Source organism: Oryctolagus cuniculus, chromosome 10, assembly GCF_964237555.1.
Source record: "Oryctolagus cuniculus chromosome 10, mOryCun1.1, whole genome shotgun sequence".
Classification (NCBI taxonomy): domain Eukaryota; kingdom Metazoa; phylum Chordata; class Mammalia; order Lagomorpha; family Leporidae; genus Oryctolagus; species Oryctolagus cuniculus.
Window position 1 is genome coordinate 87,372,260 of NC_091441.1, and position 21,220 is coordinate 87,393,479.

The window sequence follows — 21,220 nt, forward strand, 5'->3', positions numbered from 1 at the left end:
GCGTCCAGAGTAACTACGAGATCCAGGATGTCTGACTTAGCAAGAAGTTTGCCGCACTAAGCAAGCCCAGAGGCAGCTCCAGCCCATGCAGGAGTCCTCTGAGTTAAACACAGCTTGCCCTGGGCAGAGCTGCTTTGGCAAAACTCGCTCTTACTGCAAGATCCAAAACGAGATCCTCAACTCCTTTGCCAAAGTGCTGTCAACTCCACTTAAACAGGAAGGTTCCTCTCAGATGCAGAGTTAGGCTGGGCTCTACGTGCCAGTGACTTTGGCTGGATGGAACACCCTTAAAATGCCATGATGAGACTCAAGTGCCAGCGTCTGGAGCAGCAAATGACACAGAGCCTCCATAGAAACACAGTTGATTCGAGTAGGGATTTGTGTTTTGTTTGATTTTTTCTCTCTCTGCTCCTAAAGCCATCGATCTCTCTTCCATCACATTAATTAATCAATCTTTGTTCAGAAACAAATAATGCAAAAAATTTTTTTTCATTTTTGACTTATTTTACCTTTTTAGAGAAAAACACACAGCTTGATTAATTTGCACAAACTGAACACACCCCTGTCACCAGCGACTGAGATCAAGAAACAGAACATCCCAGCCCCCTACAAATGCCTATCATGCTTTCATCCCACCGCTGTGCCACTTCCAAGGGTAACCCTCCTGACATGAAACCACATTTTGCACCAAGTTTTGGTCAAGTAGTTCAGTATAACAGCTGAATTTGAGAATCTTTTCTTTTCTTAGGTGTCTTTTTCTGCAGGCAAACATTTCTCCATTTTAATTGGACTTGCTTTATATATTCTATAAAAGTATTCAGTTGTTCCTTATTACGATTTCTCCACCTTCACCATCTATTCTGATACCCTGTTGCATACTCTCCTGTCTTTAGAAGTAGTAGCTGGAAAGAATTCAGTTCCTGAATGGCAGGTGTTTAGCCTAAGCAGTTAAGATGCCTGTTTCCTGTTTTGGAGTTCCTGATTTTGATTCCCAGCTCCAGATGCAGACCCTGGGAGACAGCAGTGATGGACGTCGGTTTCCCATTGTCCACACTGCAGACCTGGATTGAACTCTCAGCTCCTGTCTTTGGCCTGGCCCAGCCCCAACAGCAATTGCAGCCATGTCAGAGATGAACCAGCAGCTCGCTTGCTCTCTCTCTCTCCCTCCCCCCACCACTGCCTCTCAAATAAATAAATAATAAATTTTAAAAGAATTCAGTTTCTGTACATCACCATTGGCATATATTCAAGTGGGTGAATTTCCTATTCCATTTTGTGTCTAATATCTGACTTCACAAATGTGTGTCAACCGACAGTAACATTAATGAAAGTAGGAAAATTAATGTGCTCCACCCCTAGACACTTTATAGCAGCTCCAGTCCCATCCAGCCATTTCAAGAATTCCAGGAACTTCAAGTTCTTGGTCAAAGCAAATTCCAGACTCTTAGGACAGTGAACATAGAAGAAACCAAAGGCCCTTCCCAAAAGCATTTAAATGACATGATCGTTACATATGGGTGTTCCATAAGTGTCCATGCTTCCTAATCACTCTGTGGCTAATGTTTGCCATGAGCTGTTGTCTTTTCTCTCTCAGCCCAGAGCCACGTCACAGCTCCCCGTCCGTAAGCTGCTTTTTGGAGTGTGTCGCTTGAGTGTTTGCCTTTGTCTTGCCGTGAAGTTAGCCGATTGATTTACTACTGTTTTGTGCTTCTGCCACATCTGCATTGTCACTGTGATGGTATTTTTTTCTTTCTGTCTGTTTCTTCCACAGGAGTTTAACCAGTAACCTACCCAATGTGAACCTACCCAATGTGAACCTTCCCAAAGTACCAAATCTACCAGTTAACATTCCTCTAGGCATCCCACAAATGCCTACTTTTTCGGCACCGTCATGGATGGCTGCTATATATGATGCTGAGTGTGTATTCAGTTCACATTAGATCTAATTTAAATTAAAGTGATCTTGGCATGGATATGCATTGTTTATTTCTATACATCCTATATAACAGGGATGGAGATGGATAATTAGACATATTTTGCTGATCATACAGAGACAATATTGTTTATTTCTGGCATGCATCGTGTTTGTAAGACGTTCGCTATATATACAGCACTAACAATTTGTCTTACACCCACTGAATGCTTCAGGACTGTTTCACTTCCCGAGTTCTTTTGCAAAAGGATTCTCCTCTTTCCTCTCCTTTTTTTTTTCCCCCTCAATACAGTTGACATGATTTTAGGAGCTAGTCATCCAGAAATAATTCAAGAAATCTCTTGGATAGGCCGGCCAGCTAACACTGGCCCGGTCTAAGTTTAGGACGGAAGGTATACCTACCCAGAAGCTTGGGGTTTTAAAAATAAAAGCGAAAAATTCCTGGAGACTGTTTAAACCAAGAGCATATTTCTGGTGTCAGCAAATGGCAGTGTATAGTAACAGTATGTTCAGGGCTAAATGAAAAGTACTAAACAGATCAGACCTTAGTAGCAGAAATGTTATGTGAAGATACAATATGGAGTGCTGAGATCTAGGTAGCAAGCAGGGACCCTAAACTGAGAGCCTAAGATTCAAACAACAGATCGTTGAATCGACAGTTAGCTGTATCGTCTGTGGCCCATGTAGAGCCTTGTTCTTGACATTTGTGCATACGAGTGTCCGGGTTGCATAGGGTTGCGTTCTTGGAGCCGGGAGCACATCTTCCAAGCCAACAGTTTAAAGGAGTGGGGGTTGAGGGGTCTTTTCTTCTAGTTTAGGAAATCCTCTCTCCTCAGCAAGAGAAGATGTAGCACCCCTAGATTCTCCCCCAGGGAAATAAAATTAGAACCACATGCATGATTTAATAAGTGAAATAAGGTTTAGCGATTCTATACCCTCCTTTGATCCTTTTCTTAAACCACAGCTAATTATAGGCCAGATAAGCTTTTTCTTGAAAGAATAAATTGGCACATTTTCAAAGGGAAGTGTTATTATCAAAGGAATAAAAAATGATCTGAAACTGGCAGTAATGTTTTGAAATCTCGAAATCGCACACATCAAGATGGCCCTCAGCATTTTTCTTTTTGCGGCAAGCCAGGTAGAGAACGGGACATTCAAACGGCTGCTTTGCCTGGCTCCCCCAAAGCTGCCCAGCGTTTAATTTGCATGGTCAGTGTGTCTGATTCTGTCGTAGAAACAAATTACAGCCTCTCAAAATTGACATCTAAAGAAAAAAACACGAGTCATATTCATGCTAAGATGACTGTATTAAAAGTTAGATTAGGTAGTAGCTGTTTAAAATTAGAAAATTAATATCTGACAGCTTCTCTTGCCTTCTTCCGTGCATGCTCTGTGACGTTGTTTTTGAAAAGATATGAATCAAGACATTGTAATAAAGCAGATAATGGTCTCCATTCAATTAATTAAGGCATCAGTGGGAACACATTTTGGTAACTGCTCAGCAATCAAAATAATCTTGGTGCTATTGCCTTAACATTAACAGTTTATCTTAAAAATAAAAAGAAAATATTCTTTTCCTCATGTCAAAACTTAATAATAAGCTCTTCAAAGAAAAAAACCCTACAAGAATTTTTTGAAACTCTGAAACCAGATGGGTGTCAAAATGTTGTTGTAATAAATACCAATTATTGCATTCATATGTACTTAATGATTTAAAACATAAACCATGCAGTTCCAAAACGGGGCTTAGACTAGACAAAGTTGGGGGGTTCTTTTTCCCAAGCCTAGGACGGGGTAGAGGGAAGACTGAACTTTCCCAGGGAGAGAGCACATCCCCCCTCCTACTTTCAAACAGTGGTCATGGCTGTGTCTGAGAAGAAGACTTAGGGTCTCAGTCACCCACCAGGAAATGCCTGATTCTATATCTTTTCATAATTCCAGTTTCCTCCTTTGCCACCTTGCATTTTAAGGATGTGTTTCCATGTTACCTGCTCCTTCCTGTCAGATACATCTGCGTACTGACCTCAGACTGGTCTGTCCTTAAAACGTGACCCTGTTGGTCCAAGGCCGTAGGCTCCCTCTCGGCATGTTGGGAGTTTGCTCCTCCCCACCCTGCAGTAGCTGTGTATGCGTTTATGCACTAGCTATATTTCTCTCTGAAGCATTAATTCAATGCAGCTGGCATCTGTCACAATAGAAACACCCACTCTCATCTGTTTCTATAGACGATGTCAGAACAAGTGGTAATGCATGGTGTGTTGGACATTTTATAAATTACCGTGTTGGCATTAGTGGTATGCGAGGAAGGGGGTGGGGGGTGGCCACCCCTCTGAGCTCCAAATGGGATTCTTACCAAACAGAAAGCCAGCCAGAGAAAGGCAAGAGGGCGAGAGATGGAGCGCTTCCTGTGCACAGGGTTTCCCTGAATGCCCCAGGTCAAAGTGTCTTAGAGGTCATTGGACAGAAAGGAATCCTGACCCATTTCCCCATCTGTAGAGAGGACTGGGTAAGATGGTACTACGGTCAAAGAGCTCAGGTTCTGAGCCCAAAATCATAGCCAAAATCCTTTGTCCGCTCGCCTTCCCTGCCCTGAGTCACTCATCCTGGGGCTGCCTATGATGCAACAGGCTGGTCTTTGAAAACTGGCGTCATCGCCACAGTGAACACGAATTTTTGCATTCAAGGTATGCAGGTGTACCCTTCTCCATCTGAGTCATCCCAGTTTCTTTCAGCTCTTCAAGAGAGAAAGCAGGTCCTCGCTCACCACTTTGTTAGCACTGTCCTTTGAAAACCGGAAGGCTTGTGCAATCTCCAAGAGGCCTCCGCTCTGGAGGGAAGCTGGGGAAATGCATGACACCCTGAGGTTTAATAACTGCATGCGGCCATGTAGTTATTATCCGTCTAAACTGACTTCTCCGCCTGGTTCGTGGCCTTCACCTGAATCATCACATGTGTTAATGTGGTTATTGAAAGAAGGCTGATTTTTACCATACACCATTCTCCTAGTGGTTCTGGGACTATCCCTTCTTCAGACTTCCCGCTGGTCTGGAGCAATTGGCCGAGCAAAGCAGACAAAGTCATGTATGGTAAAACTCAAAATCTGCTGGTGGAGATTGCCCCCACCTCCACCGCCCACACACGTCGTTTTTGTATGTTGAAGCCCCTGTTTGCCTTTAGCCCTGTAGCTCCCAGTTGTCTGTGTCGCTTCCTTCCGAGCCCAAGATCAGACCGTGACTCTTGCTTTCTGATTCTTATCCTGCCAGTAATGGATCAGGCACTTCGGAAGATCTGTTCTGGAAACTCGACGCCCTTCAGACCTTCATTCGGGACTTGCACTGGCCTGAGGAAGAGTTTGGAAAGCACCTGGAACAACGGCTGAAGTTGATGGCAAGTGACATGATTGAGTCTTGTGTCAAAAGGTAAGTCCCATCAGCTGGACAGGCGCTGCACACCATTCCCATGAGACACTGACTTGGAAAAGAGTTGTGGATAGCTACTCCTGCAACAGCCATGATTGGGAGTTTTCGGAGAAGGTGGTGCTTGGGAAAGTCAGCTGAATGCCCAAGTCTCGCTTGTAGTTGCCTGCCCTCCCCTATCTGTGCCAAACCCAAAGTAATCTGGCTGCCAACTTTTCCGTTACTAGCAGTCCACGAGAAAGAGACCCGTGACACTTCCTGTTTATCTCCACATCCCAGTATTCATGGTGTGTGGCACAAAGTATTTACCTAGGACAAGGGTACTTCAAAATATTCATGAAAAAAGATAGAATTAAAAGGTGAGTTTATTTTGGTGCAAAGTATTTGCAAACTCGATGCATTTACACAAACTTTTTAAAGACCTCTTGTAGATACTTGTTCAGTGTGGGGGGGAGGGGTAGGTAGGTGTGTGTTAGGTGGACAGCTGGAAGGGAGAAGACTGAACAGCTCTAGAGTCAGCATGTCTAGGATATGTGGCAGGAATTCAGTCATTTTCCATGAAGGTAGGCAGGACCCAAGTATTGTTCGTCATTCTGTGTGTATGAAGTGAGTACCCAGTGAATGCCAGCTATCACTTGCCTTGCCCCAAGTCTAACTGAGCATAAACAAGGAAGCTTGAAACATTGAACATACATTTTGTCTTCTCACAAACTGTGTGCTTTGTCACTGTGGCCCACGGCATTGGGGTAAGAATGATGCTGCCTTGTGGAAACACCTGAGAACGTGAGGGGAAGAAATGAGGTCAATATTTATCAATACTTATCAGTTCAACAAAAAATAGGTTGTGCTTCTCCCATCCATGGGGCATAGTGCTAAGTTCTTGGCATATAATGACCACATTCCTTCTCTCACGGAGTATCAACGTCTGTGTATCAATTACAGAATGGAAATTCCAAGGACTGCATGTTTTCAGCATCACCCTGCCTACCCCCAGACAAGTTCCTTTTCCAATTCATAACTGTGCCTTCATTTTTCCTCATTCAAAAATTATACCACAAGCAACACAGGCCACTCTAGCTCTCCAGCTGTAGTTTAGTTGACGGATCATTTGTGATGATGGGATGATCAGGGCTGGCTCAGCCCAGAAGTGCTGGGAATTCATCATTTTAAATCTTGGGGAAAGCAAAGTAGCCGAATTGGAAACCAAGAGGGCAAAAGAACAACACGATTCTAGGTTGCTGAGCGGCATCTTGGCAGGAATGAGAAGAGGTGCTTCGTGTGCTATGGAGAACCTGGGCAAGAGTATGATGCCCCTCCTGGAAGCTGAAAGTCCTAGTGTCTGAGACTTTGAGTTTTGCTCTTTTCAGTCTTAGAACCAAGGACAGACCCATTTCTCAAACCCATGGTCAACATGTCTCTCTAAGGTTTGCCTTCGGTTCCTACATAGTCCATACCAATTTTGGAAAAAGTGTGTGCTTCTAATGCCAAAACCATTGTACCACAGGTGTTTACTTTACAGACACACGGGAATCATATTTTGGGTTCAGACACCAGAAGAGGGTGAGACCCTTAGAGCAGGGAGGCAGTCTGGTTCATTTGCTGCTCCTTGCCCTGCCCAGGCCCCAGCGGCATGCCCTGCACTCAGTAGCTGGTAAGTAACCTCCTACTGCAGTTGTGTGGCCCTGGAGCCCTGAATTTCCTAATGTCCCTTCCAGTTAAGGTCCCAGACATAAACCACAAGAGCAGACAAGAGCAAAAGTAAGTGGAAACAGCCTCCCCAGATCTCCAGACTCAGAAAGGAGACCCTGAAGAAGTCCTTGAGTCGTTGAAGGCACAGGGTCTACGTAAGAAGAGAGCCTAGAACCATTGTTTTACATTTTGGAACAGAACAAGTAACCCTTGTCCCAGGACAGTGTGGTAAGGATGCCGTTTCACAGACATAAACATGCAATGCCAAAAAAATTGGTCAAGCATTCTTTGTGTCTAATTTTCCAAAACAGAAAAAAATCTGAATTCATTCATTTTACAGACATTTACAGAGCCTCTAGTCTGGTCTGTATCAAGTTTGTACTGAACATAAGAGCAGGCAGCATGATTATGCCCTTGCAGAGAGCCAGGTGGGTTAAGTGACCTCTCCATTCTTGGCTTTTCCATCCCAGTGAGCCCTCTCAGTCATATTAATTTTGCATTCAGCTTCCTCTTTTCGCAGCCCTGTACTCCAAAGGCTATGAACAGTTCTCCTGTGAAAACAGAAGATGATTGCTTCGTTGGAAGGGAGCGATTTAACATTTCTATTTCTCAAATAGGGCCGGAACTGGCACACAAGCCTCAGAGGATCAGCACAGGGACCTGTCCAACTCAGTCCCCATCAGGCCTCCTCTTCACAAAAAAATGATGTATTTTCAGCGCAGCTTAAAATGATCATCATGATTAGAAAGCTACTTCAGTGCACTGAGTCTTTGCAAGCCAAAATGCAGTTATCTTTAACATGATCGTATAATCTATAGGGGTGTTTTAAGGGTTTGAGGTTTTTGATATTTTTTTAAGTTTTTTTTTCTTAAGAACTGGGCTTCCAACCTTAGAAATTATACTTGGCTTCCATGCATGCACCCAGGGTGTGTTAGCAAGCTGGCATCCTTTCCTGCGCACACTAGCTGTGTGGTCCTCCTATGCGCTGTTAGAAAACTGCCACCAGTTCCTCTTAAAGCAATGCTTTCCTGGTGGCCGCATCAACTCCTGTACTTGACAGAGAAAAAGGCTGAAAAGATGCATTTGATGAAAGGGACTTTTGTAAAGCTGCTCACTAACCAGGTGCTTTCTCTTTCAGGAGGTGTGATGAGGGCTCCCACTTCTCTGAAACCCTTTAAAATAGAACTGGGTCCCTTGACAAGGCTGGTGGCAAGGATTTGATCTCATAGCTATATTACCAGCTGGCCCTGTGAGGCTAGGTTTTTCCTAGGAGTGGTTAGCACATTCCCAGGTCATAATTTGACCTATGTGAGAATTACATTACATTAAAATTACATTATGACACGATTCTTGTGTTGTAAATTAAGCATATACAGAATATTTGTATATTAAGTATGTTAGACTTCCTTAATTATAAAAACAATGTTTTGTTGCAGAGTCATACAGTGACATTGAAAACAACAACTAAAAACCATGGTGAAATGTCCTACCGTATCTTCCGATTTCATTCCCCTCTCCGAAAGTAGCTGTCATTGAGAGCTTAATATATTTCCTTTTGATGATCTTTAACAAGCAGAAAATATTTTCCAGTTTTTAGAGCAATAGAATAAACTTGCTTGATCGTTGGTTGTAATTTCAGTCTCTTTCAAAAGCAGAAAAAAAAAACAAAAAGCCATTTAAGATTTTTCCCCACCATGAGAGTTTGAAGATTAGAAACTGCCTTTTTGTTTTTGTAATGAAGTGATTTAAGGTAGGCAGTTGCCAATGTGAGAGAACGTACATATGCTATAATGCTGTAATCGGGTTTTTGTTCATTCATTCATTCTCCTGCAATGCGGGTTCTCCATAGCATGTAGACTATAGACAGAAATACGCAAAGCTACAGGTGTTCTGTGAACTGCTGAGAAAGGCAGGGTATGCGTGGCTGTCTCTGTGAATAGCCCTTCCCTAGTTGGGAAAGTCATTTCAAAGAGAACTCATGTGAAGTCATTGTCCATTGCCACTGATTACAGCTTCAATTTTCTTTTTCACTGACCTCTCAGAAAATGTCTCCTCCACCTGCTGCCATCTGAACACTGAATTGGTCTTTTCCTACTTTGTTTTAATAGAACCAGGATTGCATTTGAAGTTAAGCTGCAAAAAACCAGTCGATCAACAGATTTTCGAGTCCCACAGTCAATATGCACCATGTTTAATGTTATGGTTGATGCCAAAGCTCAATCAACAAAACTTTGCAGCATGGAAATGGGCCAAGAGGTAAAAAAAAAAAAAAAATCCCTTCTCCGTTGATCTTGTAGAAGAAAACTTCACAAGTTCCCTCTATCTGCCCTAGTCCGCTAGTTCCTGAAAAATCTAACATTTGTGGATTAAGCCACAAATGAGTGTTTGGTATCTGTAAAGTGAATGTCTGTGGTGTGTGCTGATGAGACTGCCAGTCACTTGGTAGGCTCCTTTGGATCTGGGGTGGCTGTAAGCTTCCTTTAGTCTGATTGACATTTGATGACCTTATTTATTGGGCTGTTATCCCCACCAGGTCTGTGTTTGCCAAAGTGCAAGTCGTTTTCACATTGGAAGTCCATTTTATCGCTTTGAACATCTGGCCAGCAGGAGAGCTCTTTCTTGCACCAAATAACATCCAGGATGTATAACGTTAGATCTATCCAATCCCCAGCCAGCAGGTTCTGATTTTTTTAAAAAATTATATACTTTGAATTTTCCTTAGATTGGGTTGATTGTGAATCTTCCCTGACCAAAAGTTTAGTCCTTTGCTAAGTTTCCAATTCCAAAGCGGTATTTAAAATGTAAAGAAGAAGGAAACAGCAACTTGGGCCTGATTAAAGACTATCATGATCATTTTTCTCTGATGGCCTTAAGCCAGCTAGATATTCATATACCAATTTAGAATTAATTCAGAAACATTTCTGGCAACTCTGTGTTGTTGCCAATTGGCATAAATTGCTCCTAAATCAGATCTTTCGATACCAGCCTTACATGCTTAGAATTTTTACTAAATTATATTTGCTCCTTATTCGTTATTTATTTTCTCTTTCAGCACCTTCCATTTTTAAATGTGGGTTGGTGGTATTCTCTTCCTGGCAAAATCACATCCAACCTCGTTTCCCCTGCAAGTCAGCTGCCTGAGCCACCCCATGAGCTTCAGCTCCGGCCTGATTTTCTTGTCAAGCCTTTTCCTGGGGTTGGGTTCTAGGCAATGGAGTCAAATGCAGGGCCCTTGTCCTCTTTCCTGGCTCCATTTGCAGCATGTGCATGACCTGGAGCAGTGGTTCTCCAATGCCAGCATGTGTGACACTGATCCAGAGATCACTGGGTCTCCCCCAGGACTGTCTGATAGCTTCAGGGTGTGGTCTAAGAACATGTATCTCTCTCAAGCTCCTTGGTGATGCACACGGTGCTGACTTACACTAATCACACTTGGAGAACCACTGGTTGGAGGCTCCGTATCTGAAAATGAGTTAAAGAGAAGGGCTTGGACACCTATAGTAGCCCCCTTGAAGGAAGGGCTGGGTCTAATGTGCAGACACCTAGATTCTCTCCCTGGTTGTGTTGCAAAATGGAGTTGGACAGGTCATGCAGCCCCTTTGGGCTTCAGTTTCCTCATCTGTAAAATGACATCACTGTTCTAGTTTTCTCTAGGCTGTTTCTAGCTACGTAACTAGTTCTTCAAACTAGTATGGAAAACAAATAGAAGAGTTCTCCAAAGGGCTCATGGAAACATGGAATTAAAGCATAAGTTTAATTTGGAACAAAATACCGCCTGCGTCCCTACCACCCACACAAGCTTCTCTGGGGCACTCTCAATGCCTTAAGCAGAGCCTTCTTTTAAAACCTTATTTTGTGGCCGGCGCCACGGCTCACTAGGCTAATCCTCCGCTTGCGGCGCTGGCATACTGGGTTCTAGTCCCAGTCGGGGCGCTGGATTCTGTCCCAGTTGCCCCTCTTCCAGGCCAGCTCTCTGCTGTGGCCCGGGAGGGCAGGGGAGGATGGCCCAAGTGCTTGGGTCCTGCACCCCATGGGAGACCAGGAAAAGCACCTGGCTCCTGCCTTCAGATCAGCGCGGTGCACCGGCCACAGCACGCCGGCCGCGGTGGCCATTGGAGGGTGAACCAATGGCAAAGGAAGACCTTTCTCTCTGTCTCTCTCTCTCTCTCTCTCACTGTCCACTCTGCCTGTCAAAAACAAAAACAAAACAAAAAAAAAATCCTTGTTTTGTTTTGGGGACTCTCTGAAATTCACTAACATCTGTTTGGGTTTGTATTTTCCAGACTCCTCTTCTTCCTGAATCTTTGTCCCATTGGAGCTTTAGCTATTTTATATACATATATGTATGTTTGGGTATATACATATATATGACATAATATATGTGTCATTTATATGCCATATAAAAGTCACTGGCTTAAAGAAAGCAAGTCAGTACTTTTAGTATATATTCAGTTATGCAGCCATCACCACAATCAATTTTAAGACATTGTCAGCACCCCAAAAAAGAAACCAAGTACACATTAATCATGACTGCATGACTGCTCCCTCCCTTCTTTGCCAGTGCCCTTTCTGTCTCTAAGGGTTTGATTTCTGAACACTTCCTGTAAACACAGTCATGCAATGTGTGGCCTTTTGTGTCTGGCTGCTTTCTCATAGCATAGTGTTTTCAAGATTTCAACCATGTTGGAACATATATTGGTCCTTTTTGGTTGGTGAGTAATAATCCCTTCTATGGATATACCAAGTTCTATTTATTTATTCATTTATTGATAGACATTTGAATTGTTACCACTTTTAACTGTTGAAAATCATGTCTCTGTGAACATCCATGTACAAATTTTCACATGGACCTGTTTTTTCAGCTCTGATACATACCTAGGAGCGGAAACACTGTGTCATTTGGTTGCTTTATGTTCCATTTGTTATGAAACTGCTAAACTGTTTTCCAGAGTGGCTGAACTACTTTCACATTCCCATAAGCAATATATGAGAAACCCAGTCTCTATATCTTAGCCAATATTTATCTGTCTTATAAATTATAGCCATCCCAGTGTGTATGAAGAAGTACCTCTTGTAGTTTTGTGGCATTGCTTAACCTCATTTCCTTTGCTGATTTTGCCATTTTTATGTTTTCCTTAAAGATACCCTTTTTTGGAAAATTGGCTTAATTATCTTGTTATTGTTGAGCTGTAAGAGTAATATTTACATATTCTGGACACTATATCACTGTCATATACATACTCTGTAAATATTTTCTCCCATTCTGTGAGTTGTCTTTCTAAATTTTCATGAGAGCAAAAAAAGAGTTTTTTACATTTGATGAAATCTTATATATCCATTTCCATCATTGCTTTCTAGGTACAGATTGTCACTAAGTTTCACAAGGATGACTTTGTGCCAGAGTGGGTAAGGGACAAAATGATAACAATCACCAAGCTTTACAGAACCTGTCCACACCAACTCAACCATAGCCATGTTTAGAGAGTTCTCACATACCTGGGCGGGTGGCTAAACAATTCTTTGAAATAAGCCAAGTCACTCTGACCTTTTTTTCTTTTTGAACTGGTGGTTGGGAGTGTATGAGAATAGGAGAATTGTCAAAAACTCCATTGATGAAATCTGATAAAAGGTATGGAGCCATTTTACAGAAAAAAAATATATTCACACACAATTACTATACAGTTTTCAGGAGACTGAATTTTATCACAACATACCCTTTGAACACTTGCTGAAGTAGAATGACCTTCACTTAAGCTTGGCACCTACTCTGGTAGAAAAATGGCTGTCTAGTGGTTTAATCACTGCATCCTACAAGCCCTACAAGCTACACAAGCTTGGCCACGAAGCTCTCTAGTAACCTTACTGCCATCGTTTAGCAAACGACTTCAGTGTACAACCTTTGGGAAGTGCACAGCTTGTTACAATTGTAAATAATGTTCCCCATCTTCTGGATGTGAAATTAGACAGTTGACTTTGATTTAAATATTGACATTTTTGAGGCCGCCTAATGATACCTGTTTCTTTCTGGAAATTGTTTGGTAAAAGAGAAAAGACTACATATATTTTCTTCTTATACCTCAAAATTATATTTAATGAAAATAATAAATGAGGTTTGTAAACCGAAAATACTGCACTGCACATATCCCCAGACTAAATATCTTTATTAAGAGCCCATCCAACACGGCTTTGAAGCCCATCCATGCAAGAGAGACCTATGACATTTGTTCATGGTATAGTTAAATCAGAGCTGTCTGAATGACCAACTTGTGGGAAGTGAGACTCCATCTCATCTTAGAAGGTTGAGCAGCTGAGAACAGAAAGGATGAAGCCAGACACATTGTCTGAAAATGTGTTTTTCCTTTGCGTAGCCTGGCCAAGTGACAGTGACCTTGAGCAGAACTTCATTGGGCAGTCATATGGAAATGGTCCCTCCTTGACTTCTCTCACTTTGTAGACTGAGAGTATTCATCACTGACATAGAACTGAGTTGTTAAAATGAGGTTGGTCAATGATGATTGGAAGCATTCTGAAATCAAGAAAAAGAGGTGGAATTCCAGTGTTTCTGTATAATTTGCCCCTTCCAAGCATTGGATATGAAGCTCATGTTATAGATCTAGTGTCTAATTCTGGCCTCCACCTCTATTCCCAGTCCTTCAACCTGTTTTAGATTAGATACCAGCCAGATGATAAAATCTCCAATTTTAAGATCACTTCCTGAATTTCATCATTGGGGTAATGTCTCATCTAAAGGCAGCTGTTGAAACATTTGTTAACCATACTTTTCCATCTTAAATATTTATTTTTTCATTAAAATTTGTGAAGTACCAATAGAGAAAAAATTGTGTATTAAATAGTTTCTCACTTGGTCTAGTGTGTTTTCATCTCATTTCCAAGGTCAGATGGTCTTCACAGAAAGACAACATACACACAATCTGTTCCATGACAAGGCAAAATGTGCAGCACAGGAAGTCAAGTGGAATGATTTTCACGTAGTGATTGTGAATTTGCAGCAGTGTAGCTCATCAGACACAAAAGTTCAGTCTCCAAACTTTCAATACCACAGAAGATCAGCAGTTCCCTTGGTAGCCATCACCATGACCCAGGGCACTTAGAGTGTAATTTAGGGGTATAGATCACATTAATCTAAGAAGGTTCCAGACAGACCTGAAAAACAATGGGAAAGATCCATCCCTCTTTGTACCCATATTAGGATGCAGATGGAATTAGATAATCAGACTGCTGTCATAAAACAGTCTAGCTGGGAAGACGGTAGTTAAAAGATGCCCCAGTGGTATCTGTAGCCCTGCGTGGAGCTTCACGTCTGTATTCACAATATATCCCCAGGGAAGAGGCAAAGACAGAGTACTTTCTATTGCTCCAGCAAAGCAAATTAATCAAATAGGTCTCATATGTCAGAAAAATCTTGCAAAAGAGTTTCACATATTTTGCAATTACCTGACCAGTAATTGGGGCCGTTTTAATACTGACAGGCATTACATGTGTTGCTCCATGATAAGCAGGAATTATTATCCTACCCTCCTATCTTCCCCCAGAGTCATTTTTATTTTATTGGAGACCTTGTTTACATATAGTAAAATGTGTAGGTTTGAGATAAGTTGAGAGAAGTGCACTCCTAAACCACGATGTCCATGCATCCAACTACACAGAATTTCTGTTTCTGAGCCATGTTGCCATACATTATTTCATCACTTGTTTTGGTGTATGATTTCTTTATTCATAGCAGTGACAATTGTAGCCCCATTTGCAGAACAAGGAAATCGGCCAACAGAGAATGACATCTACGTTTCCCCCTGGAAGTAACAGGCAGAAAAGTGCTACCAAAACACTTTGTTTTCTAAGTAAAACAAGAGAATTGTTCACTATAACGAAAGGGTGCTGATCGTATTTGTCCCAAGTGGAAGGGAGAGACAGTGGAACTACCTGGAGAGAAATTAGGGCCAAGTTTCCCTTGGGAAAATTCAAAGTGGTAAGTGTCCATAAACCGTCATGTCTCTGTAAGCCGTGTACCTCCATAAGATAGGGCTTAAGGTTTTGTCCCAGCTGCCAAAGGTACAGAAGTGGCATCAACTCCTCCCACCAACACCCTCAATGCTGCTTGGTGTGTGGAGCAGTTGTTCTTGTGTCTAACATTTCAGCCTAGTCTTTCAGGACGTTGCTTCTAATCTCAACAGTGCTTTTCTTAGCTTGTTAAGCAACCCCTCGTTTAATACCTGATACTGTATGATTTGCACACAGCTAGCTTTTCTGTTTGAGTGAGATCTCATAATTAATTTAATAAATGTGAATCATATATAGCAATCCGGAGAAAACCTAGTGAAGTAAGGCAGTCACATGAGTAGGGAAAGTATGTGATTCTGGATCTTAGCTCAAGACCTAAAAATGAATTTGGAGCCCTGTCAATATTCCTGAATTCTCTTGCTCTGATATCTTTCTTTGTATCTCAAGCACAGAATTCTGCAGATAATTTTTCTTGCCTTTAGCTTCAGGTTTATGCCCCAAAGGAGTAAATCCTGCCTGAGATCACACAGTAGAGCCAGTGAGGGATCTGATTTATTAGGACCACACAACGCCGGCTGTTGGCTTTATACCTTTTCCTCTAATCAACTAAAATGAAATTGAAGGAGATGACTAAGGAATAAGATTGTCTCTCCCTACCCCTGGCTTCCGTCTGATGAACTGGGTCAGATATTTGAATGCCATGATTGCGACACCCAAATCTTTGCTTGACCTTCAAAACAATTCTATAAATCTAAGAACATGGCAGCCTGCAAAGGGCCTGTGCTCTGCCTTATAGACCAGCCACAAATCTCTTTGTAAGTTTTATTTTGTTTTTGATTGAAACACAATTGTATATAGGCATATTTAAGGGGGACAGTGTCATTGTGATACATTCTTACATTGTATAATTATCAAATCAGGTATCTATCACCTTACATACTTATTTCTTTATGATAAGAGCTTTTTTTAGATTTTTTTCCATGTTTATTTGAGAGGTAGAGTTGACAACAGAGAGAAGGAGAGACAGAGAAGGCCATCTCCCCAAATGGCCGCAGCAGCCGGAGCTGGGCCAATCCGCAGCCAAGAGCCAGGAGCTTCCTCTGGGTCTCCCATATGGGTGCAGGGGCCCAAACACTTGGGTCATCTTCCACTGCTTTTCCAGGCCATAGCAGAGAACTGGATTGAAAGAGAACAGCTGGGTCTCGAACCAGCACCCATATGGGATGTCTGTGCCGCAAGCAGAGGCTTAGCACAGTATGCCACAGTGTCAGCTCCAATGATGAGAATGTTTAAGAAACCTCTCTTATGGCTATTTTGAAATGTAGAGCTAAAACTATTTATATAGGACTTGCCTCATTCCTTTTCCAGAATCAGTGATTTATATGGCCTCTTCCCATCTCATTGGTCCTGGGCACTTGTATTATCACGTTTTGTTTGTTTTCTTTTGTGTTTTTTACAGATAAGGAAACTGAGCTAAATTTTCATATGCAACCTGACCTCTCAACTTTGCACTGGGATTTTATGCAGGTCTTCCAATTACCACAAACCTCCCCTATGACTTTAAATGAATGAACATAGTTCACATCTCTTTGCTCACTCTGAATCATTTCTTGCCTGTTATCAGAATAGTAAACAACATCACTCTGGCTTATTCTCATATGTCTCCCTAGCTTTTATTTATTTAATTTATGGTTGATTTAATTTTTATTTTGTCATGTGTCCTTTGGTCCTAATTTTTATTTGCCCTATTTTTTTCTGTTCCTAATTAATCATCCTTCTGAAAGTTTGCTAAAGAGTGGGTAAGTGCGTTTTCCTTTCCAAATAACAATGTTTCCCATTGTTATTTTTTGTTAAGGAAGTATGGAAGAGTTCAAATGGATACTGAAATGATCTAATAAATGTCAAGGAGCTGGCATATAATATTTGTGTTGAAAACGCTTTTCCTTTTTCCTTGGCATTTACAGCAGATTTTTGTTTGTGTGGGGGTTTGTTTTCACAATCCTATTTAAATTTAATCGACAGCCTTGGTTAGAAAAATTGAAAAGCTTAGCGGTGGGCTCAGTGGAGAAGGCTGTAGGCTTAGGACTACTTCTCCATGGAAGGAGAAAAGGAGCGGTGACCACGAGGGTTCAGAACAGACACTTGGCTTCACTCTGAGACCATCCCTGCAGACAAAACTGGGGAGCTCAGAGGCGCTAACCCCAAGTGCCTGAAGTTTCAGAGCAGTTTTTGTAAAATCAGGCACAGTGTCTTGGGCAAACAGCCCTTTGGAAGGATTCCACACACCCCACTCCCATCCCATACGGTTTCCCAAAGGTCATCTCCTATCGCCCATGTTAGTCGATTCTGGTACCTTGCCTTATAGGATCCCTGTCAATGCACTGCTAGGCTATCATGTATGTCATTGGTACATATGTGTATGTGCCCATGCAACACAGGCCATTTGCGAGGAACAGGAAGCTCGGTAGTATGTTTTTCTTAGGAGCCTCAGATCTGGCTTCCTCAAAGACCCGAAGTGCAAATCCTCTGGATGCTGCCGGGACTGTGATGATAAGCTGCATCTGCAGGCCAAGCTGTATTTATAAATTGTGTTGTCTACAAGCCCTGAGACAGGCAGGGCCATTGCCTCCCAAACATGCTAATATTTGTCTTTCTGTGTTCTTCAGCATCAGTACCATTCAAAAATAGATGAACTAATTGAAGAAACTGTTAAAGAAATGATAACCCTCTTGGTTGCAAAGGTAACCTTCAGCTTCCAGTGAAATGTTTCATTGTGAACATTATTTGTGTTATGTCTGCATTTCCATTAAAATGTGACACGTTAAAAAGTTGAGCTGAGCCCTCACATCTCGCAGGAAACAGAATCGTACATCAGCCCGCCTCGGCTCTGAAGGATTTTTCTGATGCTTGCGAGCTGTGTGAAGAGAAATTGATGAAGCGGCGTGTGGGAACTTAATAAGAATTTGTTCCCACACGTGGCACTAGGTGATACAGGAAATGTTTGTTTTGTTTTCCAGCACTGATCAAGTTAGATTTTTAAATACAGAAAGTTAAGCGGTAATAAGGAATTCTGCCATCATGAAAACCCCTTTTCCTCTAGTTTCACATGCAGTGAGAGTCATAATAAAACATAAAAGTCAGATAAAGCTATTTCCGTCACCCTCATGAATTATAGAATTTTAACTAAGTCATGCTGAATGGGAAGGCATTTATATTTGCCAGTGCTGAACTTCTGTTTCCCCCAAATTACTGATAAAATACAAATAAAAATAGATTGGATTAAATGTAGTGCTAATATGTAACGGAAACACTGCTTTGCGCAGTTTTGGATTTTGAAAAGTGCATTTAATATTATCGCATGCTATATGCAACTCAATAATATTTTGTCACTTTGCACTTCTGTAACACTCTATATTTGCAATCACATAATAATAAAGAGAAAGCCGGATAAGTCAAATATTTCCATGTCAAGGCAGTCTCTTCCTTTCTCTGAAGGCGGGAATCAAATAATAGAATGCACAAATGAGCACAGGGCTCAATCCAGTCTCTGTGTGCTTGGAAAAAGTGGCTCTTTACTGTTAACAATTATAGTTGGGAATAATATTGCTTTTCTTTTTGCTGTCTCTCTAGTTCGTTACTATCTTGGAGGGAGTACTGGCAAAATTATCCAGATATGACGAAGGGACTTTGTTTTCTTCTTTTCTGTCATTTACCGTAAGTACTGAGCGACTTTCTTGCCTGATTTTAGTGTGAGTTTGGATGTGGGTCTGGGAAAGGGTGCTGGTGTGTGATTTTGTTTTGGTTTTGTGTGGGGAGTGAACTGCAGTCAACTTAACTCGCCATGTCTAAGCTTAACACTGAGAGAATACGCAGGATATTCCATAGCAGCAGGGAATCCAACTCCATTCCTATTTTGGGGGAAACGTGCAATTTGTATGTACGTCTCTGTCCACAGCACACACACACACACTTTTGTGTATGAGTACCGAGAATTTCCATCTTTGGCAAATCACTTCATGTGGGCCATCATCTCCTCCTCTGTAATGTAGAACATTAATTTTGAAAATTGCAAATAGAGACGAGGCGATCAGAGAGGGCTGCAGTTACACTTGTGTGGTCCTCACTGGCGAAGGACTGATGGAAATGGCACCAGGTTTCACCCTTGCCGGTGCTAGGTGAGCACCCCAGCCACCTGTGCCTCTGCCATTTGTGACAGCAGAGTTCTTACTGGCCCTGAGATCCACTGTTTTCCTCTGACAGTGCCACCAGAAAGACAGTCGGTGTAGGACCTTCTGCCTTTGGTTCTTTAAAACAGCCTTGCTGTCTGGGGAATCTCCCATAGAGTAAATGCCGAGAGAGGGCCCAGCAAAGCGTAGTGGGCGGCACATCATTGTTGCGGTCCAACAGAGCCAAGTTCAAATCCCATGATCATTATTAAGCAGCTGTGTGACCTTGAGCAGGTGTCTCACCCTCTCCAAGCCTGTTTTCCTACCTGTAAGGAAATGTAAGGTGGACAATGTCTTTGATAAGGAACAAGAAGAGTAAACAAGGTGAAAGCTTAGCATAGCCTTAGCACAGGGTGAGCTTCAAGAAAGGTGACTATCATAACAAAAGACAGCAACTGTAATTATTAAGCGTTGCAAACATACATGCTCACAGTTCATTTCTGCATATACCCTGCATTGGTCTTCCCTTAATCCAGACGGTAGTCTTCCTGGGAATTATAGACAGAAGACTCTGGAAGGTCGCTCTGTATAGCATATGTGCATGCATGTGTCCAGCAGGTTTTTTTTTTTTTTTTTTTTTTTTTTTTTTTTTTTTTGACAGGCAGAGTGGACAGTGAGAGAGAGAGACAGAGAGAAAGGTCTTCCTTTTGCCGTTGGTTCACCCTCCAATGGCCGCCGCGGCCGGCGCGCTGCGGCCGGCGCACCGCGCTGATCCGATGGCAGGAGCCAGGAGCCAGGTGCTTTTCCTGGTCTCCCATGGGGTGCAGGGCCCAAGCACCTGGGCCATCCTCCACTGCACTCCCTGGCCACAGCAGAGGGCTGGCCTGGAAGAGGGGCAACCGGGACAGAATCCGGCGCCCCGACCGGGACTAGAACCCGGTGTGCCGGCGCCGCTAGGCGGAGGATTAGCCTAGTGAGCCGCGGCGCCGGCCCTGTCCAGCAGGTTTTGATAGGCAGCTGTGACCTTCCCAACTGTCAGGATTGAACTCAGTCCCAGAAGAGAGATGATCTCAGTCCCTGGAGTTCATTGGCATAGCTGGGGTGGGAAAGAAGGGCGACAGGAATTCCACTGAGTTTTGCTCTGAAGAGCCACCCATAAAAGCAAAGCTGCCTGACGCACTCCCTTGACAAACACAGAAACCGAGGCCCAGAGAGAGGGAGTGATTTGCCTGAGGTCACACAGCAGTGGGCAGAGTGGGGACAGGATCCCAAGTCTCCTATCAGCTTTCCCCCCGCCCGAACACTCTCAAGTGGCTTCCTGGAGAGAGTGGGATTCGGTCGGCAGGTGCATGGCACTAGAAGGCAGATGGACAGATGAGTGGGGAAGGCTCACAAGGAAGGCTCCAGGGCACACAGGTGGGAAATAGTAGACATCGCTTCATGCCTTAGTGAAGTCCTGCAAATGGTGCAAAGAGAACCAAGTGCATTTCTGGAAAATACTCCCCTGAGAGGCACAGGCAACAGCGTGGTCGCTGAACCTGCATTGTGAGCGGCTCTTTTGACTGCATTGGATTTGAACCTGGGAGAACCAGGACGACCCTTGTGCTGCTTAGGGACTGTAATCCACCCACAATTACCGACCTGCAGAGAGGACCAGTGCAAGGTGGCCCCGCGCAGGGATGTTGAGAGCAAGGTACCCAAGAGAGTCTTGCAAGAGGATTAACAACAAAGAGCCTCGTGCGTCCCCCGCAGAAGTTTTCAAGTTGCAATTCCCATCCCTTCCTCTCCCTTTTCTGAGACATTTTGCAGCCTCACAGCCTGCCTAGCAGAGACAGCAGAGTGCAGAACACTTGGGTGCCTGTGGCTGGGCCTGTAACTTCCCTTCTTAGTGACGCTTCTCCCACACACTTGGCCACCCCGAGGCCAAAAGCACCCACTTATCATTTGCAGCCCGTCTTGGCATCTCCTGCCAGGATGCCAGTATTAGAGATGGCAGG

At 42.9% G+C, this 21,220-nt stretch overlaps 1 protein-coding gene across 26 annotated transcripts in view; it reads left to right on the plus strand.

The window, feature by feature from the left end:
- The window catches only part of CADPS (calcium dependent secretion activator), a 519,152-nt gene that overhangs the window by 431,480 nt on the left and 66,452 nt on the right, over window positions 1-21,220 (plus strand). For 14 of the 26 annotated variants that reach the window (XM_070050636.1, XM_070050639.1, XM_070050635.1 and 11 more), the window contains 6 exons: window positions 1,772-1,918; window positions 5,197-5,352; window positions 9,147-9,294; window positions 16,842-16,856; window positions 17,724-17,798; window positions 18,688-18,771. In XM_070050636.1, the coding sequence (XP_069906737.1) occupies window positions 1,772-1,918; window positions 5,197-5,352; window positions 9,147-9,294; window positions 16,842-16,856; window positions 17,724-17,798; window positions 18,688-18,771 (625 nt within the window). The remainder of the gene's footprint in view (window positions 1-1,771; window positions 1,919-5,196; window positions 5,353-9,146; window positions 9,295-16,841; window positions 16,857-17,723; window positions 17,799-18,687; window positions 18,772-21,220) is intronic. The other 12 variants (XM_070050650.1, XM_051851510.2, XM_051851514.2 and 9 more) reach the window with 3 other exon arrangements.